Below are 27,205 nucleotides of genomic sequence, written 5' to 3' on the forward strand. Positions count from 1 at the left end.
AGATTAGATGAAGCCTCCTTTGTATTTCTCTTGAACATATCTGAAGTTGAAACACACTAGGGAACTGCTCTAAAGGAAAGGGAGTGAAGGCCAATGAGGAGGACGCAGAACGCAACCAAGATCACTGGACCTGGGGTTTTGTTACCTTTTTGCGAGCCACACGGACCTGTTTTCTGATTTTTTTCTTTGTTGTGTAATTTCTATACCATATGAACAGGTTGTAAATGTTCAAAATAAAATAAGGATTACATAGGAAATAATTTTATTGAAATTTATAAAATTATTTAAAACATGTGACATAATAGATGTGCTTGAAAACTAGCAGTGAGTCAAATAACTACTATAATTTTAAAGTAGTAAATATAAACACCTCAAGATACAATTATAATGCAAAGCAAAAATATCTTTTTTTTCTCTTGGGGCAAAGTCATAGGTACTATTAATAGTGTTGTGATCTGTTGACTAGACTTATAATGGAAGGAAAAGCTAACTTTTAATAGATGAGGAAAAAATATGTCCTTATTTTTATTAATCTAAAGTGCAAAGATTAAATTCAGGAAGGGTATAAACTTTGTGGGAGTCTGTGGGCCCCAAGTTAAGAACCCCTGAAGTTAGATGCTGAAAGGATTCTTTGGAATACACACACTACGGGTCACATTTTACATATAAACTATTTTTAAAAGAATTATTAACACTGCCCTGACTGGTGTGGCTTGGTTGGGAGTTGTCCCACAAAGTAAAAGGTTGCCAGTGTGGTCCCTGGTCAGAAGGCACGCTAGAGGCAACCAATTGATGTTTCTCTCCCTTTCTCCCTCCATTCCCCTTTAAAAATAAATTTTAAAAAATTATCAACCTTTATATATATCTTACTTTCAATCACAATTAGAAAAATTAGGGATTAACATTAAGCTCAATTTGGAATGCTCAATCAAGTGTTAAAATACAAATAGAATTATTTTGTCAAGCACATTCGCTTAATTAAAAAAACCACCTTAATCTGAAACAGTCATAACATCACATGCCCTTTATACCACCTACACAGTTACACTTTCATACCTCAGCAACGCCCCGACTCCTGTGTGTGCTGGATTCTCTTCCTCCATCTCATTGCTGCAAGGGCTAGTTGTCGCTGCTGCACGCTGATTCCAGTCAACGCGTCCAGGATGGAACTGCTTCCCCATTCGTAGTCTTCTTCCTAGAGAATCAGTCCCACAAACTGCTTAGTTCCCACAACAGTCCTCAAGGAGTTCATGGTCTATACGCTCAATTGTCATAAATTGCATAAGAAAGCACCACTCTATGAACATGGAGGAAATGTAGATTAATTTGGCTTTATAGGAGAGCGAAGTATATGGCTTTTAATTAGAAATCAAAAATATACTGGATACATTTTTAAGAAACACAGGTAACCATAACAACTGGCAATGTGTAGATTGCTGTGCTTTCCCCACTGTAAGAAGAACTTCAGAGCAGGACATGGTCTCAGAGGAGGTATGTACCGACAGCCTGAGTACCTGTCCACAGAAGAGGTCCCTAAGACCTCTTGATTAAAATCTTCAAAAACTACATTATAGATATAACCGTGAAGATCAGTTAGGAACCAAAATATTTCAAATAATTAGTTTAATATTTAATTAGCTAATAGTAAAGAAAAAAGCTTACAGTGAGATCTTAATATTTGCTGATGTTATTTCCATTAAAAAACATTCAAATCAAAACTAGGAATCTGGGTAATCTGACATAACTAGGAGTCTAGGTAATACCTAATTTTTTGTGTGTGCTTTAATTGTTAACATGGACCTTACAAAACTGGTATACTCTAATTTGTCATATTTGTTAATGTCAATTACAGAGATGGTCTGTGCATGTGCTGGAATCAATTATTAAGATGTTCACTTTTAGAGAAAAGTGACCCTTTACGTAAATTTGAACGCGCACCGGCACAAAGCGCCCAGCAGTCCTGCATGCTTCCAGGTAGGAGCGGTGAAGCACCCACTTCCCCGCCGCCAGGGAGGCCAGATACTTCTCGTTGCGTAGCGGGTGCCCCACAACAATGTGTGTGCAGCTGGGGTCGAAGGCCTGCTTCTCTATTACTGAGCCACCTGGAGTGAGAAAAGTTGGGAATTTCCTCATTCAGCCACAACGCCACTATCAGATCTAAAACAACGAACAAAAATTCTTTGCTATTTCAATACTAAATCCTTGTTCAAATTTTCCTGCCGGCACTGGGGTCTGTTACAATTAAGGTTTAAAAAAAGAAGAAGAATACAAACAAGGATCACATATGGCAGCCGGCGGTTCTATTTATTGGGTTTCTACTACCCTCAGCGATTTTAAGTACTAAATAGAGATAAGCAGAGAGCTGGAAGTCAAAACAGGTCATCAACAGACTAAAAGCAGAAAAAAACTTTTTGTGAGGGGAAATAAGGTCAGCCAACCAACAGAGAAGCTTGGGAGGAAACACACACACCCCAGGTAGAGATACAGCTGCAGGCAGGAGCTGAAATCCCTCACACACAAATGTACGAAGCCTGACTTTGAGGGAAGAAAGAAGACACAGTATATGAGCTTATGCAAAGCACGGTGTTGACTTATACTTTAGAGTTAGACTACAGGTTAGGTGGAGATGCATCAAGGACTTTCTAAGATTTTAAACAGAACATTCGAACTCATGGCTTTAGAGATGACTAACAAGAGCAGCAATGCTTTTTGAGCACTTACTAGAGGCCAGGAACTGTTGAAAGTACTCAAGATTATTAACTCACTTCATCCTCACAACTTGATGAAGTTAATATTATTATCTGCAATTTACATGTGGGGACACAGGTAGAGTAACTCACCCGGGATCACTGAGGTAACAAAAGAACAATGACGTTAAAGTTCCATATTAGTATCAGTATCTCATTCTATATTATTGTCTATATCAAATTTACTGTGACCCAGACAACATAAAAGGTTGGTTTATGTGTATCGGTTCACCACAGCGGCTTCACTCATGAAGTGAAGGGCCCCTTTACATTCTGCATCAGGAACCCTGTGGTCAGAGGCTCCAATTCCAGCACAGTCTACACTCAAGTGCCCCTGTTCTGTGTCCTCTACTAGACAATTTTCTGCCAACTGCTATTACTCTCACCCAGAGTTTGGAGAGATGTCTCTATCCACCTACAGAGACAGACACTTGAGAGTTCCATTTTGGTGAGCTCTGGTGAAGCTTAGTAATCCTGACTTATAATCCCATCTAACTTAACAGGCAACTGGGGAACAAAATGTTCCAGTTGAACAGTTTCCCAGAAACATAGTTTCTCAAGTGTACAACTGTATTTGACAGAAATCTTTTTTTTTAATATATATTTTTTGTTTTGTTCTTAGAGAGAGGGGAAGGAAGGGGGAAAGAGAGGGAGAGAAACATCAATTGGTTGCCTCTCATCAGCAACCAGTCAGGGACCTGGCCCACAACCCAGGCATGTGTGTCAAACCAGCAACTTTCCGGTCTGTGGGATGATACCCAACCCACTGAGCCACACCAGTTAGGGCTGACAGAAATCTTTAAAAAGCATATATCATGGCCCACCACCACACCCTTAAAAGGACAGACAGCAGTAAATATGTGGCTGTAGAGCACCAGCTTACCTTTCTGGTGTGCTGCTGCTATGAGTGATGTCACACTAAGGGCCTGACAACTAGCACAGTAAGAATAATGTCACGTACCTTCACCTTCATTAAGAAAGTGGTTTTACTCACATTGTAAGTCTGTAACTTCAATGATTTGGTCCAAGGCTTCATCAATGAACAAATAAATGCTCAAAGCAGCACAAAAGATTCTTAAACCTTAATGGCTGGTTTCAATTCAAATCTTTAAATCCTATGACCCACTGACTTTAGATTTAGATTAGAGCTTTATAAAATAAAAGTTCTAATGCTGACTCCATGTAGAGTCTCAGACAAATTAACCGTTTCTTGTTTCTCAATTGCTGTACCTTAAAAAATGACACCAATATCACCCATATTTGCCTTCTAAATAAGGTTACTGTATGGAACATTTTTGACTTAAGTAAAATACTCATACCTAGTTTCTCAATCAGATGACAATAATCAATACGTTCTTGAGGATTCAGAGATGACAACTGAAATGTGTACTGTTTTTTTAAGTCTTCATGAGTCTCCTCTATTATAATCTGAAATGCAAGAGTTTTATTTTAGAAAAAGGAACATTAAAAAAGTTATCAGGTATACAGTTCTTTTACAATGACATTTTATTTAGTCTTCAAATAAAGTTATCAAATATGAAAACAATACAATGCAAAGAAATGCAGTTTTCAATACCTAATGAACCCTTGACAAGCCCGTGATATTAATGCCCACAGATTTTGAATGCAACTTCATTGCAACATGCAAAAGCTGCATCACTGTACTAAAGATGAACAAACCTTTTCTCTAGGATGTGGTGCCACGGGTGGGTTGGCCAGGGGGAAGGCGATACTGGGGGCCTGAGGTGTAGGGATCAGGTGGCTGTCTTTTAATGGAGTTTCCAGTTCTTCAGAGACTGGGTGTTTTGGAGCTTCAGTCGCACACACGTTTCCAGGATCATGGACAGCTGAGGGCAATAAAATGTTGCAGTGTGATATTATCCAAACATGACTAAGAATGTATTCTGGGAAATAGTCTCACACGTATTAGCCAAGATGAAATTAAATGAATTCTGGAATGTAAAAAGGACATGCAGAAGAACTGGCCTATTTCTAGAGCTTGTAAATAAAGGCAATTAATTAGTACTAAAAGGGCAAAGGGTGTTATCTGTGGGCTTCTCCCAACCATTTTTTTTGCTGTTTTTTTTTTTAACTACCAAGCTCTCATTAGCAAAAAGTATCCAAAATTTATAAAATGAAAGCCAGGCTGCATTTGGAGAAAATCAGAAGCAGAGCAAAATCTATACATCTAGTGAGAGAAATAATGTATTGATGTGAGGCGGGGGGATGACCAAGGATGAGAGACAGGAAACGTTTTGTTTTTAAGGAAAAGCCCAAGGAAGAAAAGAATAGGGGAATTCAGAAACAAACTCATACAAATCCAAAGAACAAGAGTAGATATGTGCTGAGTAGAATTCAGAAGAGGACTTAAATGAAAGTAAGATGATTGAGAGAAAAAACAAGTGCAAAAAGGACCAAAAGGAGAGAAAGAATAACAGTGAAAATCATGTCTGGAAAATAATGCCCAAGACTAAATTTCCAAACTTAAAAACCAAAATATATTTTTCAATTTACTGATAAACTAATTAACTCAACTTATTTTTCTGACTCTTAAGTTTAAACCAAAATCAGAAATATCTAGTAAGTTTTTCATTTGCATGTACAATTTAGAAACCCACAATGTGCTTATCTGTTAATTATCTTAACAAGACATGTACTTAATACAAAGAAGTAAATAGATTTCCTTCTCATTACCGTGTTCAACAATTTTTAAATCATGTAAAGGGTCCTGGAAAGGAGAATCCTCCAATTTTTTCACGTCAACCTGTGGTTCAGAGTACTGCGTGGGACAGCTAGGCCACTGCAAATTGCTGGCGAGCCTTGCCCTCTCCTCTCTGGCGGTAGGGTCATCCCAAATGATCTGTTCATTCTGGGAGGGCTCTGTGTTGACATCAAGAGCTGTCTGACGAGACTGCCTAAGGAATAAAAGTGACAGACAGGCAGTCATAACAAAGCCCACATTTATAAGTTCCTGAAGTTAGACTGTACATGTGTGGTTCACCTTTATATGCCCACCTAGTATATAGTAAGCACTTAAAGCTACCAAATAAACTAACTTTGGGAAATTTTATCTTTTTAAAGTGTTTCTCCCTTGGCCCTGGAAGGGGAGCTCAGCTGCTTAGTGTTGTCCTGATGTGCCAAAGTTGTGGGGTCCAGCCCCAGTCAGGGCACAAACAAGAAGCAACCACTGAATGCATCAAAAAATGAAATGAATTGATCAATCAATAAATTAAACTAAAAAAAGCTTCTCCCAGAAACTAATCTGTTTTACTGAGAAAAATAAAACATATTTTGACTGAATGTCCATATATTTAAAACTTCAAAGAGGAAAAAAAAGGTCATTGTCAAAAATTTTAATTTCACTGTGGCAGATGATCAAAACTGTCTGACACAATTTGAGCTTGCTATAGCAACGGAGTCTAACCTATTCTGGCACTCTCCTCCATGCGACAAGCCATTATACAGTCTTAGACAGTATAAAAGAAGAAAAAAAATTTTTAATTTCAAATGACTGCTGCATTTAAAAATGGGAGTTTTCATACTTATATACAGGGTTAGGAAAACATGGTAATGTTTAGGAAAATGGTTACTTTGCTTACTGGTAGATGTATTTTTATTACTTGAAACAATACAATTACATGGGAAATATATTATAAATACTGCCTCAAAAAGAAGGGTCTTTCAGCTCTTGGTGACCAAACCTCTGCAAGTCAGCGTGAACAAAGGTAAAGCACATTTTATAGTGTAATTGTAACAATTCCACTGGAGAGTAAACAGAATTCTAACTATTTTCTTTCAAGATATATAGCAAATCTTTCAACATGTATACACATAAATACACATGCATGTTATGTATATATATAAAATTCAATTATATAGGTATACACACACATAAAACAGTAAGAATAATTTACTAAAATGGATATATCCCGCAGAGTTCACTTGACTCAAAAAGAAGGCAGATAGCTTTTTATTCTCAGAGTATTTAAGTTGGTGCAAGATTTAGCTTCTCCATAATAAAACATGACCTGAAGCATATTAACAAAAAGGCACTGTTACTCAGTACTCACATAAAAAATCAGCCTCATGAAATATACAATTATCATAAGATAAATGCACAGCTTAATTAATTTAAGATATTAAGTCCCATAATACTAATCATGTAATTAGAGAGTTTCCTATCAGGAAAAAGGTGAAGTAATGAAACTAAACTTAATGTCACATCACACTAAGATCTGTAATCACATTTCCTAGAAGCTAGATTTATAGATACAAAATACATGTAGTTCCAGTAAGAAATAACTGTTTATATCACACCACATTGTGAAGCACTGCTTGGTAAGGAACGAAACCTCTGTGTCTGTCTCCTGCCCCCAGTTAAGAATTCCAGAACTGCGTGGAACAAGGGAGGGAAGACAGAAAATCGAGGGAGGTAATGTTTGAACATAATATACAGGGGTGGGCAAAAGTAGGTTTACAGTCATTCATATGGAAAATAATAAACACTAATACAAGAATAAACTGTGTTTCACATACTCACAACTGTAAACCTACTTTTGCCAACCCTGTATATAGTTTGGGCTAAATAAGGCCCAGTAGTATAACCCTTTTAGTGGTCTTGGTATTCTAAACTTGTTTTACTAGTTAAAAACAAAGCAAAATTAGGCTTTAACTCATGGAACTGAGTCAGTAGGTACCCACACAAGGAGCTACCTTTCTCTTAAATCATCTAGTCACTCCTTTCTGCCACCATGAGGAGTGACAGGCACGTACCTCAGGGCCTCCAGCACTCTGCTGCGTCCTGTGCGGGCAGAGCGAGCACTCTCAGGGGTCGAAGAGGTGCTGTTACAGCCATTTCTGCCAAAGGAAGTCCTTGGCCCTTGGGGTTTCACCACTGATGTTGCAGACATGATCTCCTGCAGCTGCTTTTGGAAATTCTCTCTCATCTCCAAGGTCTGTGTCAGAGCTTGAAACACACACAAACACACCAATCAAGGTAAATTTCTTTTTATAATAAAAACACATCTTATTCACATTAACTATTTTGTCTAGCTTAACAAATTTATTAACTGGACATTTATGGAATACTTACAGGCTATAGGGATGCACTAAGACCATGAATACTGCAGAACACAAAGGCAGCCCTTACCACGAGGGCTGTACATGAACAAGTCAGGAGGCCCTTCGAAGACACTATACTGAGACCTGCAAAGTGGTATCTCTTTTGTAGGATCCCTGTCTGCTTCTTACACTCTCATGTTATATACTACGATCATTCATGTATGTGATTTTCCCTATGGTCCATGAAAACACACACAAGTGATTTATCTTTGGGTTCCTCGCAGCCTATTTTTGCAATGAACAGAGTGGGAGTAACTAAATAGGTAAGTCACAGGGAAAGCTCTGGTAGGGCAAGATGAGTATGGAAAATAGAAAACAATGAATCCATTAAAAAGAAGACACCTGTAGCGATAAAAGATTGTTCATTACAGCACACTGTGTAATAGCAAGAAATCAGAAATAACTAGATGATCAACAAGGGAATGGCTGAGTAAAGTGGGTGATTTATACAATGAATATTATAGTTGCCAAAAAAAGAAAAAGACTGAAGAAGCTCCTTATGTACCAATAGGAAACACTCCACAAACTGAACTATTAAAAAGATCAAGATCAAAGTATAAAACAAAATATATAGTAGTCCACCATTTACATTTTTTTTTTTCAAAGTAGAGAGGGAGGAAATTCCATACCATTTTCCACAGTGGCTGCCCCAGTCTGCATTCCCACGAACAGTGCACTAGGGTTACCTTTTCTCCACAACCTCTCCAACACTTCTTGTTTGTTGCTTTGTTTATGATGCCCATTCTGACCGGTGTGCAGGGTGTGCAGTGGTATCTCACTGTGGTTTTAATTTGCATCTCTCTGATGGCTAGTGATGCACAGCATCCTTTCATATGACTCTGGGGCCCTCTGTATGTCCTCCTTGGAGAAGTGTCTGTTCAGATCCTTTGCCCATTTTTTAATTGGATTGTTTGTCTTCCTCAAATGGAGTCATGTGAGCTCTCTGCATATTTTTGAGATCCAACCCTTGTCCAAGATATCATTGGCAAATATATTTTCCCATATGGTTGGTTCTCTTTTCATTTTGCTGATATTTTCTTTAGCTGTGCAGACGCTTTTTATTTTGACAAAATCCCATTTGTTTATTCTTTTCTTTATGTTCCTTGCTCTAGGGGACATATCAATGAAAATAGTGCTGCATGGGATATCTGAGATTTTCCTATGTTCTCTAGGACTTTCATAGTGTCATGACTTATATTTAAGTCTTTTACCCATCTTGAGTTTGGCCCGGCAATTGCACTGCTGGGATTGTACACTAAGAATCCTGAAACACCAATCCAAAAGAACTTATGCACCCCAACGTTCATAGCAGCACAATTTACAATAGCCAAGTGCTGGCAGCAACCTAGGTGTCCATCAGTAAATGAGAGGATCAAAAAACTGTGGTACATTTACACAATGGAATTCTATGCAGCAGAAAGAACAACTACCCTTTGCAACAGCATGATGCTAAGTGGAATAAGCCAGGCAGTAAAAGACAAATACCGTATGATCTCACCTATAAATGGAACCTAATCAACAAAATAAACAAGCAAGCAAAACAGAACCAGAGACATGTAAATAAAGAACAAACTGACAGTTGACCAGAGGGGAGGGGACTGGAGGGGTAACGGGGAGAGAAAGGATCATCAAGGAACATGTATAAAGAACCCATGCACAAAGCCAAAGGGAGGTAGGATTGAGGGTGGGAGGTGACAAGGAGAGTGGTAGGGGGAAAATGGAGACAAGCGTAGTTGAACAAAACTGAAAGAAGTTGTGTGTGTGTGTGTGGTTTTTTTTTTAATTTAAAAAGAACTGCAGTTATACCTAAAGTTATGGTTAAATTGGCTTGAAGTTAATATTGGGAAGAATATCATGAGAGAAACAAGTCGAGTATGGAAAATTGTTCACGTTTGCTCTAATGTTTTTCTACACTTGTGTGTTAAAGTTGTTAGTTATAGTGAAGCATAGAAATTAATGTCTCTTGGGAAGTAAGATAGATTTAACTATGAGTCTCTTAAACATGGTGTTGGAAACTTGGGTAAACTCTGTTTTTCAGGGAGAACAAGTAAGTTACAAAAAGTTCTCTATAGGGCGGAAATGGCATGGGAAAAATTGTTATTTATGTAAAAGAAGCCTTTTGTCCACTGTATTCAGCAACGTATTGTTTCAACGTATCACACAGATAAGCACACTGGAACAAAGAAATGTGAATGCACTGTATTAAATCATATAAAATCAAGAAGTTACTTAAGTTTACAAGGAAAATACATCTAGAAGATGTATTCACTACTAATCACTCTCAGCCTGCTTTTCATCCTCTGAAAGCTACAGTGCAGTGTTTGGACATGCTTAAGTTTCATTCATACCAACTGGGAACGCTTATCAGCTGAGACAACAATTCCTAAATACAAACTTCCCTCTTTATGTAATAAATTATTTTACATTTACAAATGGTCAAACATGTTCTCTGGAAGATATTTAATAGTGTCAAAGGTAAAATACAATAAAAACATGTCAGGAAGGAGAGAACATTTATGATCATATACACATAAAATAGCCCTAGGAGGCTACACAAACTAGTAACTTTGGAAGGTAGGAGAAACTCTTCATACCTCCTTCTGTACCTTTAAAACCATGTGACTATGTTAAACTACACTGTACATATATTAAAACTTACTGATATCACTTAAAAAACAGAACCAAAGAAAAAACTTAAAAATCACCAGCTCCACCTACCTTTAATAAGATAGGGCTATAATACACTAACTCTGCAAAATACCTAGTTTTACAAATTTCACACTTAAAGCTTTGCAAATTATTACTTAGTGACTGGCATGGAACAACCTCAACCAACCCCCAAATATCTGCTTTACTTCCACTTAGCACAATAGAAAATAACTTATTTTTCCACTGGATGCAAAGGAATCATATTAATAAAATGTTTTTTTATAATTTAAAATATTTTACCTCCTTTAGAGTCATTCCTTCCATTTTCATTTGATGTTGCTCCTTCTTTGTTACTGGTCATCATATTATCTATATCATTTTCTTCTACAGGCAAATGATCTGTCTGTGGAAGGAAAAAAATTGCAATTGCTCAACCCAAGCCATCATATAAAGTTTCACAGTAGTATATGACTATACACTCGGCTCCAGGAGGAGAAAATGTACCACCTATGTTATCTACCTCATCATCCTTTGCTGTCCCGTCAGCTGAGGGCAGTCGACTATTACGGAGTCTGTCATCTTGCACGGCGCTGATATCCAAGCTCATTTTGGGGTTATAAGTATGTGGATACAGAGACTCAGGAAGGTGTTTATACTCTTGGGCACACTGCAACACAATGGTGTGCTTTAAAACAGGTCTCACAAAATCTTAGAGAATAAATGATGCTAGCATGCATACAGATAACCAATATGTTAGGTAATAAGATGAAAAAGTTTTGCAAAATAAAAGTTTTGAAAAGTAGTTTACACTAAAAAAGTCTACTATATAAAAGACAAACTGCCCTCATTTTTAAAAATTGTTTTTCAATTACAGTTTACATTCAACACTGTCCCCACTTAAAAATAAAATGTTTATTGATTTGAGAGAGAGAGGAAGAGAAAAAATTAGAAAACACTGATATGAGAGAGAAACATCAGTTGGTTGCATCCTATCTGTGCTGCAACTGGCAATCAAACCCACCACCTAGGATGCGCCCTGAGCAGGAATCGAACCCCCAACCTTTTGGTGTATGGGATAATGCTCCAACCAATTGAACCACACCAGCTAGGGCTGTCCTCACTTGTCAAGTCCACTAAAGTATAAAAATCTAATTCTATCTCCATGTTTTTGCCAAGGTATAAACCAAATTCCAGGGAATACCCAGAAAGAAAAAACAGTTCTAAATAGTATTGGTAAACATACATTAATTAATTCTCCTCAAAATTATTATAAAATTTTCTTTCACATCATTTCTAGTTAGTGAACAGAATCAGAGAATCACATAGAGTACCCATTAAAGACTTCAGTATTTAAGGAATAAAGATCTTAAGTTTACGGTGGCAAAGAAATGAAATGTGCTCTGTTAAATAACTGAAGTTATCAAACTTCTTTACATACACTGAAATTGGTTCATACCCTGACACAATGTTCATATACATTCTCATTTAACAGACAAGGAGGATAAACAGTACTGCTTACTTCTAAAAGCCAGTGCTCTGAAACAATGTGTACTCCTCTTTCTTTCACAGATTTATACTCGCGGTTAGTGTCGTTCTGTCGCCCTTGATAGATGAAGTGAGTCACTGTTTCATCAAAACTCCACCTGAAACAACCAAATATAAAAACCAAATAACTAAGAGAAATGTCTATATTAGTTTATAATCATTATTCTCTATGAATAGAATATTCTGACCTTCACAAAACCTCTAAGAACTGGCATAAGCAAGATTCTTAAATGACAGTCTCCACTTTTTTTGTCAAATTTTATACACATATTTCTAGGAATATATATATGTGCAGAGAGATATTTGGAAGGATATATTTTAAAACATTACTTTCTCCTTTATACTTTTCTGAACTGTTTCAACTTCCTTAAAATGAATATAACTTTATAGTAATAATACAGGTCTTTTCAGATCAAAGCATTCACTGTCTTCCAGTTGTTGGCAGTCACCATTCACTGTACACTTGCTCTACATCCCATAACAGACCATGTACTTGACACATCATTACCCCCCCAACTCCTCGCAACAACCCTCAAACACTGGCATCATTACATCCATTTTATAGGTAAGAAATCGGAAGGACAGGATTAAGTAGTATGTTCAAGGACATTCAGTGCATAAGTGGTAGGGCCAGGTTTGACTTCAAAACTCACACTCTTAACTATTTTATTATGCTATGATCTCCTGATTCTTCTATATAATATTCTCCTGACCTAGGAAAATAATCTAAAAATATAAAATATGCCATCCTGTAAAATATATAGTAAAGACCAAAGGGGAAGTAAAAACTGTATTTCTAGCCCTGGCTGGTGCGGCTCAGTGGATTGAGAGCGGGCCTGTGAACCAAAGGGTTGCTGGTTTGATTCCCAGTCAGGGCACATGACTGGGTTGCGGGTTGGGTCCCTAATTGGGGGCATGTGGAAGGCAACCACACGTTGATGTTTCTTTCCTCTTTCTCCCTTCTCCTCTCTCTCAAATTAAATAAGTAAAATCTTTAAAGAAAATGTATTTCTAAATATAATCATAATCACTAAAATAAAGTTTCTTTTTGTGGACACTTACCACACTTTCCACTTCCTAAATAAGAAATGTCTCTGAACTTTAAAAATAGCCAAATTAGGTTCCAGCGAAGATGGAGGCACAGGTAGAAACCCTTCGCTTCCTCACACAACCAAAAGGTATATACCAACCAGTCTAAAATCAATAAACAACCAGAAGTGCCAGAAACTCAAACTGCATGGAACTCCAACAACTAAGGAATTAAACAGTCAACCAGACCAATTAGACTAACCAGACCGGTAGGATGGTCGGAAGGAGAGAACCCAAGGTGAGGTGGAGGCCGGAGATCGCCAGGTGCGGCTGGCTGAATGGGAGACTGAGACTCAGCTGACTGTGGACTACGGCGTGGGTTGTGACGGTGGGAGAAACTCACACGACAGTTCATTGGAAAGTGGGGCTAGAGCCCAGCAGGCAACCCTTGCACTGTTCCTTCTCTGGCCCCTCCCCCACAAACAGCAGCACAACACAGCAAAGAGGGTTCCCCACCCCCTTACAACTTAACAGGGACCCCAAACAAAGAAATATGGCCCAAATGAAAGAACAGAGCAAAACTACAGAAAGAGCTAAGTGATGAGGAGATCGTCAACCCATCTGCTGGAGAGTTCAAAGCCTTGATAATCAAAATGCTCACAGAAATTATTAAACTTCGTTGCAAAATCAATGAGCAAATGAAAGATACCCAAAGTGAAAAAAAAGCAAAATATTCAGAAAACCAACAGTGACAAGAAGGAAACCAGGACTCAAAGCAACAATCTGGAACAAAAGGAAGAAATAAACATCCAGCTGGAATGGAATGAAGAAAGAAGGATTCAAAAAAATGAAGAGAAGCTTAGGAACCTCTGGAACAACTTTAAACGTTCGAATATCTGAATTATAGAAGTGACAGAAGGAGAAGAACAAGAAATTGAAGACTTATTTGAACAAATAATGAAGGAAAACCTCCCCAACCTGTTCGAAGGAAAGAGGACTTCCAGGAAGTCCAGGGAGCCCCGAGAGTCCCAAAGAAGTTGGATCCAAAGAAGAACACACCAAGGCACAGCATCATTAAGTTACCCAAGGTTAAAGATAAGGAGAGAATCTTAAAAGCAGCAAGAGAAAAGCAGAGACTTACCTACAAAGGAGTTCCCATAAGACTATTAGCTAATTTCTCAAAACAAATCTTGTAGGCAAGAAGGGGCTGGAAAGAAGTATTTGAAATCATGAAAGGCAAGTACCTACCTCCAAGATTACTCTATCCAGCAAAGCTATCACTTAGAATAGAAGGGCAGATAAAGTGCTTCCCAGATAAGGTCAAGTTCATCATCACCAAGCCCATATTATATGAAATGTTAAAGGGACTTATCTAAGAAATTGAAGAATATCAAAAACTATTAACAGTAAAATGACAATAAACTCACAACTATCATCAAATGAACCTAAAAAAAAAAAAACAATGAAAACACAAACTAAGCAAACAACTAGAATAGGAACAGAATCAGAGAAATGGATATCACATGGAGGGTTTTCAGTGGGGAGGAGGGGAGGAATGGTACAGGGAAGAAGCATAATTGGTAGGTATAAAATAGACAGGGAGAGGTCAAAAATAGTGTAGGAAACAGAGAATTCAAAGAACTTATAAGTACAACTCATGGACATAAGCTAAGGAGGGCGAATGCTGGAGGGTTGGGGGGTACAGGGCGGAGGAGGTATGAAGGGGGAAAAATTGGGAAAACTGTAACAGCGTAATCAATAAAATATACTTAAAAATAAAAATAAAATAGCCAAATTAAATGAATTAAGAAGAAATATTACCTCCTAAGTTACAAACACCTCTATTTCCTATAGACCACACATCCTTAAAAATAATAAAAAACACCTTGCCTAATTTGTTAGTTTTATCAAGATAATTCCAAAAAACAGGAATATTTTTTCCTAAATCATCTCGTTTTACTATCCACTGTAATAACATGGATAAATTATGAGTTTCAGTCCTCAAAGGTCTTTCAAGGACAGAATCTCAATGATTACAGGTGGTTTTGATTGAGGGGTTCACAATTATTTTCTTAAAAGGCCAGATGATAAACATTTTAGGGTTTGCAGGGCAAACAATCTCACAATTACTAAACATTTGCCTTGTATGAAAGCAGCCACAGAAAATATAGGGCAGGGCAAAAGTAGGTTTATAGTTGTGAGTAAGCCAAACAGAGTTTACTCTTGTATTATTTTATTGTCTTTTTCTATTTTATTGTATTATTTCATTTCATTTTTTAATTTATTTTTAGAGAGAGGGAAATGTAAGGAGAGAGGGGGAGAAATACCAATGTGTGGTTGTCTCTTACACACTCCCCACTGGGGACCCAGCTCACAACCTAGGCACATGCCCCTACTGGAAACTGAACCAGCGACCCTTTGGTTTACAGGCTGGCACTCAATCCACTGAGCCAAATCAGCCAGGGCCTATTTATTGTCTTTTTCCATATGGACAACTGGAAGCCTACTTTTGGCTACCACCGTAGGTAAACAAATAGGCACAGCTATGTTCCAACAAAACTTTGCTTACAAAATCAGATGTCTAGCCTGCTCACCACTTGGTCTAGCTCAGTGCTTTCAGCACAATTGTTACTTTACTTTAGGAGCTATTCTGGACATTTGTGGGGGTAATTTTGGTTGTAATAATATGTGTTTGTATGTTGGGGGACTGTCACTAGATTTAGTAAGTTAGGTCTGGGAATGCTAGAATTTCTGGGGGAAAAAATAGTCATATATACAATTATCCCACATCTTACATGGTTTTCTTAATGTCCTGACAAAAATCCACATAGGTAAAAAAAAAAAAAAAAAAGTTGTATATACAGTTGCCCCTCGAACATCATAGTTTTGAACTGCATGGATCCACTTACATACGAACGTTTTCTAATACATACATACAGTATTGTAAATATATTTTTTCTTCCTTATAATTTTCTTAATAACATTTTTTCTGTAGCTTAAGAATACAGTATACAACACATATAACAAAATACATATTGACTGTTATCGGCAAGGCTTCCAGCCATCAGTAGGTTAAATTTTCAGGGAGTAGAGTCACATGAGGATTTCTGACTCTGATGGGAGAGGGCAGGGGGAGGGGGCACTAAAGGGCACAGTTCAAGGGTCAACCGAAATTAAATGATCCTAGAACCTGTTTCACATATAAACACAAGTTATTATTTTTTCCAGTTTTAATAATATGCTAGTGTACCAAGTATACAACTCCTGAGTTAACTGATGAGACTGTACTTTACTTAATCTGGAACTTTGACAAATGTTGAACAAGCCTAGATAAAGTCATATTACTAAAGGAAATGCTGCTTGTGGTATCTGAGTCTCCCTAGCTCTTTCAGCCCTGTGACTGTAGCATTTGAGGTGATTTTACATACGCACACATGCAAATGAATACTCCCTTTTCTTCTAGTGTCCTCAGACACAGGCATCCATTTACATACTAAACATACTTTGTTCTTATGTGCCTTCTACTAACCTGCATTTTTTCAAATTATAAAGGTATATAAAATAGTAACACTTGAAATAAACATTTCCAGTGAACAACTATATATGTGTATATATATAAAAGTAGCCCTGACCGGGAAGCTCAGTTGGTTGGAGCGTCATCCTGTACACCAAAAGGTTGCAGGTTCGATCCCTGGTCGGGGCGCATACAGGAGGCAACCAATTGATGTTTCTCTTCCTTTTTCCTTGGGTGAAGATTTAAAAACAAATTATAAAAGTAGGTAAGTAATATTTACAAAACCATTTTAGTACAGGGAATGTGATGTAAATATCTGTAACCAAAAGGGGATGCTGCGTCTGAGGTGTGGAGGGGATTCTGGTTAGATGCTTAACTGCTGGAAGACAGCAGACGGTATTAATAATGGTCTCTTCGGGATGTTCTAGACCTAGCTTATGGAAGGGAACATCTGGGATAGCTGCACTTGAACATGTTAACTACTGTAATCTCTGCATATTAAAGGGCTTTTCCCTCTCAATCATCAAGTTTGAGAAATTCATTTTGGGAATAGATTTAAAACAAACTTTGAATCAAGTCCACATACAATCAACATCTAAGGAAGCATTCAAATTTTGACAAATACATATATTCTCATAAGGCTATTGTGAGAGTGAAATGAGATAATGGTCATACTAAGTGCTCAGCAACTGGAAATACATAACATAAATAAAATAGGTAACTATATAACATAATAGTAGATAACACTAAACACATAATAGATAATCCTAATAGTTATATGAAAACTTCACTATCCCACAACAGATGCATTAAACACTAGCACGCTTACAACTATGACAGACATTTATGTTTATGGTCTTCTGATCTCATTTCTCATATGGAACAGAAAGCTGACCGAAACAAGACTTACTGAAGGGGAAGATGAAGCTAATCGTAATCCTCAAACTGTGTTGCTTATAAAACCAATCGTTATGCTACCTATGAAGGGCGGACTACAACTGATCAGAAAGCTGGCACTGCAGACAGTGGAGGGGTCCCATCAGCTCAGGACTGGCTGGACTAGGCAAGGACCTCAGTTCTCTCACACTGGTGCCATTTGCACTAGAGACCTCTTTTTAGCTTGGCTCTCTGGTCGAGGGCAGATATGCTAATCTATGTCTCCAAAGTAGTAAAAACGACAGAAATCAAAACATCCTCAAAAAAGACCATTTTAAATTCAGGAGTACTGCTAGAGTACTTAGTATTACTCACAGAAAGGCTCTATTCTGAAAATCACTAAGGTAAAAATATGTTTAATCTCAGACCTACAGGCCAAGTTTCTAGAATAGTAACAGGCACAAAATAGGTTGTTGAAAATTTGTTAGACACCCTAAAAGAACATAAAAATATAGTGTTATGGCAGAGAATATTTTTAAAGGATGTGGTAAATTAAAAATCATTTGAAGTGATTTTGTAGATAAGACGACACATTAAAGAGAAAATAAATATTCCTTTGTAGACGCTCATGAGAGCTTTAGGTCACCCTAGAAACTTGAGCCACGTGCCCTCCAAACAGAAAGAGGTGCCCGGTACCTGTAATCTGCACCCAGAGAGGCTGCAATCCCATTTAGTTCACTCTGCTTCTTACTGAGTTTTTTACTGACATATACCACTGCTTTGTGAAGTGGCTTTGGAGCTTCTTCCTGCATATGGAAAATAAAAGAAATAGATTGACTATTATTGTTTGAAATGTTTTATCTAGAACTTCCTTTTAGTAAGAGATCTAATACTACCATCTCTGGTTGAGCATCCTTCAGCTGAGGGCTGGCAGAAAGAGCAACAGCATCTCGAGAGCTATTTGCCAAAGCAAGCTTCAAGTTTCTTCCGATGACTTCTGAGAGTGGGGTACTCAGTTTCCTTCTCTTTTGGCTAGGTCCACCTGGAGTTTCCAAGGCTGCCAGTGCATCCTATATGTACGGAGGGAGGGGGAGAATGAAAGAGGGAGAAAGCAAGGTAGAGATGAAGAGAAGAAAAGAAGGGCAAAGGAAGAAAAGGAAAAAGAGTTCAAAAGGGGGATAATCCTAAAAATTAATTGGATTATAGCTGTAATTTCCTCTAGCTTTCCTCCAAACAAAAGTAAAATGAAATGTTATCTGTATCTGTATACTACAAAGAAAAAAAAATTCATACTATCTTACATTTGCCTGAATCTTTTTTAAGAAAAGATTTTATTTATTTACTTTTGGGGGGGGAAGGGAGAGATAAACATCAATGTGTGAGAGATATATCGATTGGTTGCCACCTCTCACATGACCCCAACTGGGGACCTGGCCTGCAACCCCAGCATGTGCCCTGACTGTGAATCAAACCTGCATTTTTGTTCGCAGGCTGGTGCTCAATCCACTGAGCCACACCAGCCACGGCTGCCTGAATCTTAAGAGTTTAAATTGTAATTTAAATGAAGAACAACAAAAACAAAACAAGCAGACAAAAAACACAGAAGGAAACAAGTGAGCTAGGATGGATATAAGCAAGACATGAACTAACAGGAAGGTTAAGAAGTCAGACTGAGCTGAGAATTATGGAAGACCTTTGAAAGTACAAAATATCAGTATGTTCCTATTCCCAAGCCACCCACAGTTCCCTCACAGACGGCCCTGCTGCTCAGGGGCTTGCTCATTCTTTTCCCATCTGCAGGACGTATTTAACCAGTGCTCAACTGATGACTATCTTCGTTGACAATCTTTTGCCAATATAATGATGCAACGACTAACCTTGTACACACACCATTTTGCACAAGCAAGAATAAAGGGAAGCATTTAAGCAAAATTTATGTACCAACAGTGACATGCTTCTCAGCAAAGCATTTAAGTGTACGTTTGTTCCCTAATATGCTTGACAGAACAGTAGGTTATCAGATTTTTTTTTGCCAACCTTATAGATTAGATAAATATATTTGTACATCTTAATTTCCCACCCTCTAAACAGCTGTATGATGTGTAATATTTCTATTTAATGTTTTGTGATAGCTATCTCTTCCTACCCTTTGCACATTTTTCCACTGGGTTATTAGTCTTTTTTATATTCACTTGCATGAAGATATTTGTATGAATTTACATACATATCTCCACTGTGATACGGGTTTTTGTATATATACATAGTTGGTCTCAATGTGTAGTTTGCCAAATTTTTGCCATGAAGAGTTTTTTAAATACTTTTTAAACCATATATCAATAAAATCTACATATTTAAATGTAGAGAATTTTATTTGCTGTCAAATTCTATGAATTTTTATTGCTTTTGGGGTGTATGTTATAGTCAGAAAGGCCTCCCCCACAGTGATTTAAAAACCAACCAACTCTTGCATGACCTTTTCTAGAATTTTTATGCCTTAATTTCTTGTGTACAAATACTCTGATCTGATATTTATTCTGATGCAAGGTATGAGGTTGCATTCTAACTCTCTTCTCGATTGTCTGACTGGAATGCCTCCTTTATTGTACAAGTATAATATATTCTCCTATCTATGGGATATAATCTGGTGCACTGATTTGACAATTTACATGACATTAACAAACTGCTCCAATTACTGCAACTTTGTTTCAATAACTAGTAGGACTAGTTCCTATCTTCAACTCTCTTCCCAGATTTTTTTTTTACCAGACAAGTTTTCATTTATTATTTTTTAAAAATTACTTTATTGTTCAATTACAATTGTCTGCTCTATTAATATTTTTAATGCTGTATGTTTGTTTTTAACAGAATCTATTAAATGTAATAAATCCTTGTGATGTTTAGTTGTTTTTTTTGTTTTGTTTTTGCAAGAACATGGTAAGGTTTTCTATTTGCTAAAGCTTAAAAAAAAATATTCCCCATGGCATTTAAAAGGATTCTTCACACACAAAAGAAACAAGAAGCTCCACACCACATGTGCCCACCTGCCGTACCTGTGAAGTAGTGCACCATGAACACTACTTCCCTTCCAGGACTTGCCTCCACTTAAGCACTAGATCCAACCCCTCACACCAACTCAAAGATGTGGCTTCAGCAACTCTCCCCTCTCATGATCAATACGATCTCTACTGGATCACTCACTCATACATTTATTTATACCATCTTAAAATCAAAACAATCTCTGTGCACCCTATTTTGTCCTGCACCCACCCACCCCATTTTCTGGTCACCCTTTACAGTAAAGCTCCTCAAATGCACTGTTTACAACCACTGTCTCCAATTCCTCTTGCATTCCTGTATGAGTCCACGCCGGCTTCCATCTCTGCCATGTCATCAAAACCCTTACTGGTAAGATCCCCGGTGACCTCCAGAATACTAGATCCAGTGAACAGTTTTCTGTTCTCGCCTTTCTTGATCTTTCAGCAACATGTGACAGTTAACCGCTCCTTCCTCAAATACTTTCCTTCTCAGCCACTAAGAACCTCTAGGGGTATATGAGTAGTGCTTGTACTATTTTTTATAGTTTCATGCAAGTCAGAAATTATTTCCAAGTAAAAAGTTTTAAAAAATTATAACACCTTGTTGCCAAGGATGGGACACACTGGATGCTCAATACACTATGGGTGGAGTATAAACTGGTATGACCACTTTGACAGTCTTGTCAGTCTCAACTGAAGTTGGAATAAAACCCAGCATTGCTTGAACTTGTATAGGAACTGACTGGTCAATGTAGCCCATGACTTTGAACTCCTTACTCATGTTGGGTTTTTTTGCCCTTAAAAGCCCCGAAAGTTAAGTCACCGGGGAGTTTGGGCTTTAAGCAATACAGGTTCCCATTCTCCTTCTTTAGCAATCTGCAAACAGTAACTATACTTTCTCCACTGCAAAAGAATAAAAATAAAAATAGACACGCACACGAATGTTCACAAATACATTATTTGGAAGAGCAAAAAAACTAATACCACCTAAATGCCATTAAACAGTAGACTGGATATGTAAACTTCAGTATATAGCAAGAATGAAATATTTAATATCACACATTAATAAATCAATGAAGTTCAGAGGTAGCAACATGAACAAATCTTCCAAATGAAGGTTGAACAACAATACCAAAAGAAGACAGACTCAAAAAAGTAAATACTATGACTTCACTTATTTAAAAGTAAAAAGCGAGCACAACAGAGCCACCGAGTTAGAGGTCAGGGGCGTTACCTCTGGGGAGGAGCAGGAAGCAGTACGGAGAGGGGGGGTGAGGAAGCTGGTATGGCATTAGCAGTGGTCTCTTTCTGACACATAAGTGGCTTCCCAACTGTTAACACTGATGCTTCATTTAGCAGCACATCTGTTGTACTTTTATGATGTGTCAATTACACATAAAGTTTCAATAAGAGGTTTTTTTCATTGTGAGGACTAATATATGTTCAACTTTGTGATTATTCCACCTGCCCTTCTGTTTTCAGAGTATGAATTTCTATATGCCATACTATGTCAATTTGAAGACCCAGTGATCATAAGCTGAAGTTTTAGTTTATTTATGACCAAAATGAGAAAAGAACAGAAAACTGCTAAATAAACTATGACTCCAAATAACAAAACCTCTAAACGTGTTCTGTACCTTCAGAGAGACTCTTTCAGAACCACTGGCTTTGCTCTGCAAGGCATCTGAAGAATGGTCTAAATGACTGGAATTTATCAACTATTTTTTTTGCCTATTAAATTACTTCATTTACTATTCAAAGGTTCTATGATCTGAGACCTTAGATATCATATATACAGATGTATACATCTATACATCTATGCCATGTTTTCACGGGTGGGAATAATGAAGCCCACAGAGGCTGACTTGCTTTAAAGGTAGCCAGAGGCAAAGTAGAGGCTGATTCTAGCCCCCAGTTTCCAAACCAGTGGTTTTCTTGTTTCTTAAGACATAAAGAGCAGTGATAATCACAGTACAAAATGTTACTACAGAAGAGATTTGATGAACCTGAAATTCATGTTTTGGATGTCAACTGTAATTAAAAATAAGTAAATAAATAAATAAACGATCTGATCAAAGATTTAGCTAGGAGAAAGTTGTTCCAGGTATTAGTTTGTATTTATTTTCTGGAGATGAACAATCTGCAAACTTTGTAATTCTGCTCTAAAACATACCAGTAAAAATTATTAAAATGTTGCTTGTTAATACCCTATAAGCAAAATAGATATATGGTACGATGATGTTGCAAAGGTCCACGGATAAAAAAACATAGACAATGGTTTGGACACTTAAAACCTAAAAGCTGCTAAAGGACAATGAAGAAAATCATGTTCGGGGAATAAAAATAAACCACTTGAGAAAGTTAAATTAGCCCTTGACTTGCAAATGATTTTTTCCAGAAAGGGAACCACACTGCAATGCCCAGGAGAACAAGCAAAGGTGCAGACTTGCTCATCATTTTAATGGAAATGACTGATAAGCAGGGTGATAATAAAGACATTGTCAGTATATTGGGTGTACTCCTAGAATCAAAATATAAATAGCAGTGTGTTTATTATACAGGGTAGGGCAAAAGAAGGTTTACAGTTGTTTGCATGGAAAATAATAACAAATAACACAAAAATAAACTGTGTGTTTCATGTACTTGCAACTAAACCTACTTTTGCCCCACCGTGCACTCTTTCATAGTTTACATATTTTATCAGACCATTTCGTCTGATCCTTATGATACACCTGAGTTTTCAGAGTAAGGGATATTATTCTCTTCATACAAAAGAAGAAACTGATGGTCAGATATCACAGGATGAACAATCTGCCTAGAGTCATACTGTTCATGAGAGACACAGAACTTGAACCCAGATGTCCTAGTTTCACACTGTATTTATCTGTTACTTCAACCACAAGTATCAGCAAGGACTCAATAATATGAATCTACTTGCCAACATCTCTGGAAAATATACTACTACAAACTTTTGAGGTGATGCAGAAAATGGTGCTTCAACTCTATAAAGTTGTTAATTCCAGGACTGTTTTCTATGAACCTTACCTTTACATCAAAGGAAGGCTTGAAGAGTTTGTCCTTGGACAGAAATTTGGATGGTGTGTCCAGGTGTAACGAGGGCTCCTTCTGGAGTGGCTGTCCTGCTGGGGAGACTGGCACCTGCCCGGTGTGCTGTGACATCACAGCATGGAAAGCCTTACTCTGAAAGCGGTTCATATCTAAAGGTGTGACGGCCGTTTTCCTGTGCGTTCCCAGGTGCATGGCAGGATGCTCTGGAGCATCTGAACTTAGATTTACCCCATTTGCTATTTCAGTCTCTAAACTTTGCTCTGGAAGTTTAAAAAAGAAAAAAGAAAAATAAATGTGAGCCACTAACGATACCTTTTTCTTCCAATAAAGAGGTACACAAGTGAGATTTTTACCTTATTGTTAATTTTCATACGAATTCTCATGTACACTTTAAACCTCAAAGTTATGTATCTACTTTCCAAGAAACAAACCAGATGATGCATTAAAATATGTTGAGTTAGACAAGCACATCAATTGAAACAAATAATGAAATCAGCTTTCCCATTTTAGCTTGTAACACAAAATATTCTCAATAAACTTCACAATGTGCCAAAAATTATATAAATAAATATCATCTTAGTCAATGGCTGAGTGAAAAGAAAATTCCAAATACATGTACCCAGAGTTAACAACTAGTCAAGTTTCTGGAAAGTCCTTAATGAAATTTTAATATGACCGAAGCATTGCTTTGCCTCAGTTACAAAATTTCCAGTCTGTCTAGGTAAGTAAATAATGGCTCTGAGAGTTGTTCCCAAACTGCCGAATTGTCCGTGAGGTTTTTCCAGGGACCCCGCCATCCTATAAGGGGCTACTGTGTCCTCCCACCCCACTCCCTACATTTTCCGATATTTAACAAAAACACTTAGATGGCTACGGCATACCAGTCCCAACGGTAGACAATGGAAATACATAATGCCCAAGACATGCATAGTCCTTGCTTTTCAGAGCTTACAGCGGAGTAGGGAGACTCGAAGGCAAACCAGAATTGTAACACTGGGATAAGAGCTATAAAAGGGATAATACAAGGTGTGATGGCAAGACAAAGGCCATACTTGGTGAGTCAAAGGAAAGTGCCATCCAAGATGAGAATGGAAGGATAAGGGGGAACAGGCAAGTGTGAAGTGAGCTAGAGAAAACATGCAGAAGTTCGAAGTGTGAGGGAGAACACTAATTACATGTGTGTCAGTATGAGCCATAGGAGGGCCAGTGAAAGGGACTCAAATTCACATCTTTAGACTTCAAACACTGAACGCCTAGAATGCTCCTCCATTGTTTTGCATCCTCCAGCTTTCAAACAGTGCTCACACTTGAAAGTACATATTAAACACTTGCACTACGAACACACATTTGTTTTCCCACCCAATAATGAATGCCCAACAGTGGCTCACTGTACCAGTGTGACAAGTAGAAATCAACCACCTTTCCTAAAAACAGGCTTTGGCACACTGGTACCTCAGAAACCATCAAACTGTAAAAATATGTATATATAAAAACAAAATAAAAATATTAACCTTCTTCAGTTGAATTTTCAATCAGAAAATGGCTTTCATTTGCTCTCTTTCCCATTCTAGCAGTCTCCAAAAGCCAAGCTATGGTGACTGCCGGTAAATTCCACTTCTTGGAAGCTTCATATTTAGAACCGCTTGGTTCCTTTAATACGAGATGTGTACTAGCAAGCATGCCTTTCTTTGCATTGGCCTTGCGAACAAAGAATTCTTGAACGCTGAAAGTTGTATTTAAAGAAAAGCAAATGGTCATACACACAATTAGCCAGCAACCTGACAATGAAGTTTCTAATACAACAGCGTTGTTAGAGTTCTAGGAAGACACCAGTGATTAAAAGTCAGTTCTATCCCTTAGACTTTCAAGAATTTAACCAGAAAAATCTCCTCCCTAACGGGGAGATTTTTGTCCTTTCCTCCTAAAGGAGGCATGAACATCTAGGGGAGCAAAGAAAAGTGTATAAATCACACATGGTGTATTTTAGTCCACTACAACTGTTCAAAGCATTTGCACATATAATCTCATTTGATCCTCTCAGTATTTGTGGAATACTAATTCTTTTATAAAATATTATAAACATACAACCTAGGAAAAGATAAAAAGAAATTAAGTGACTTGCTCAAGATCACAGACTACTTATTAATAAACACAGATTATATGGAGGCAGAAACAGAAGTCCACCACTTGAGGTATATAAGCAGAATTCAATCATTTCTTTTGTGACTTCTCAGTTTCACATTCAAATTCTCCACTTTTAAAATTTCTTGAACATTCTACATTTTCCCAGTATTTTCAGGGTTTCATTTTTCATATTCAACCTACTTATCCATGAAGTCTGTCATCTTGGTACTGTTATTGTCCAGATTTTCTACAATTTCACTTTTTCAAAAAGCTTTTTATTGTTTAGTATAATTCAAATACAGAACACGACAAAAAAGGAAATGTACAATTTAATAATTCTAAGGTGAAAACCCTTACATCCACCGCTCACGTCAGAAGACAGAACCGTGCCAGCCACCCCAGAACCTCTCCCATGGACCCTCTCAGTTAACACTCCCTCCCACCCCTTCTTCACAGTAGCCACTATTTGAATATTTATGGTAATCATTTCCTTACCTTTCTTTCTTGTTACCACATAGTGCATCCTTAAACACTATTTAGTTCAGTTTTATGTCTTTTAGCTTAAATGTTCCCTTTTCTTTCCCCAGCGCCTTATGATCATTTATAATGTAAAGTTACCTCAGTCTGGGTTTTGCTGATTGTATTACTGTGGTGTAACTTCACATGTTATCCTCCTATCGTATTTGCTATAAATCAGTAGTTGAATCCAGTGGCTTTGTTGGATTGTTTTCATTATTTAGGTAGGGCTACTTCAAGGGGTGATATGTTCTTCAGCAGGACAAACAAGATGTCTGTTCTTCTCTATATTATGTGATTTTCTACTGATTTTCAATGCCTAGATTTTTTCATTAATTCGTTTATTTATTGGAATATCAGTAGAAAGGGAAATTTTGTCTTATTCATTATTACGGTACTCTGACAGATTCTATAGGAAAGGCAGGACAAATATTTCATCCTTTCCCTCCATTTACCAGCTCTCAAAATAATGGGTTGGTTCCCTAGCATCTTTCAAACATGACCAATTAGTTTAGTTTGTTTGGTGTCACTAAGAAGTCATGATTGGGCCCTGGCTGGTGTGGATCAGTGGACTGAATGCCAGCCTCCTGCGAACCAAAGGGTCGCTGGTTTGATTTCCAGTCAGGGCACATGCCTGGGTTGCGGGCCAGGTCCCCAATAGTGGGCATGCTAGAAGCAACCACACATTGATGTTTTTCTCCCTCTCTTTCTCCTTCCCTTCCCCATTCTCTAAAAATAAATAAATAAAATGTAAAAAAAAAAGTCATGATTGAAACATCATTTGATGTATTTGGATCCACTGCTGTTATCATTTGGTGATACCGTACTTAAATTTTCCTGTCCTTGGCCAGTAGACTTTTTTATCTTCTTCTTTTTAATTCTAACCTGAGTATATGTTTATTAATTTTGGAGAGACAGGAAGGGAAAAGACAAAAACATTGATCTGCTGCCTCCTATACATGCACTGACCAGGAATCAAG

At 37.5% G+C, this 27,205-nt stretch overlaps 1 protein-coding gene and 1 non-coding gene across 2 annotated transcripts in view; one reads left to right on the plus strand and one right to left on the minus strand.

Annotated features, from left to right (window-relative positions):
- The window catches only part of TOPBP1 (DNA topoisomerase II binding protein 1), a 59,973-nt gene that overhangs the window by 4,458 nt on the left and 28,310 nt on the right, over positions 1-27,205 (minus strand). Inside the window, exons 13-25 of the mRNA XM_036031653.1 lie at positions 25,097-25,308; positions 23,562-23,845; positions 18,378-18,551; positions 18,178-18,287; positions 12,037-12,160; positions 11,038-11,184; positions 10,818-10,920; positions 7,521-7,713; positions 5,442-5,662; positions 4,428-4,594; positions 4,067-4,175; positions 1,939-2,102; positions 1,061-1,195 (exon numbers count right to left, since the gene is read on the minus strand). Of these exons, the coding sequence (XP_035887546.1) occupies positions 1,061-1,195; positions 1,939-2,102; positions 4,067-4,175; positions 4,428-4,594; positions 5,442-5,662; positions 7,521-7,713; positions 10,818-10,920; positions 11,038-11,184; positions 12,037-12,160; positions 18,178-18,287; positions 18,378-18,551; positions 23,562-23,845; positions 25,097-25,308 (2,143 nt within the window). The remainder of the gene's footprint in view (positions 1-1,060; positions 1,196-1,938; positions 2,103-4,066; positions 4,176-4,427; positions 4,595-5,441; positions 5,663-7,520; positions 7,714-10,817; positions 10,921-11,037; positions 11,185-12,036; positions 12,161-18,177; positions 18,288-18,377; positions 18,552-23,561; positions 23,846-25,096; positions 25,309-27,205) is intronic.
- LOC114502183 lies at positions 6,100-6,223 on the plus strand. The gene has a single exon (XR_003685034.1). It is a non-coding gene; the product is annotated as a small nucleolar RNA SNORA28 (small nucleolar RNA).

This window comes from Phyllostomus discolor, chromosome 7, assembly GCF_004126475.2.
Source record: "Phyllostomus discolor isolate MPI-MPIP mPhyDis1 chromosome 7, mPhyDis1.pri.v3, whole genome shotgun sequence".
Lineage (NCBI taxonomy): Eukaryota > Metazoa > Chordata > Mammalia > Chiroptera > Phyllostomidae > Phyllostomus > Phyllostomus discolor.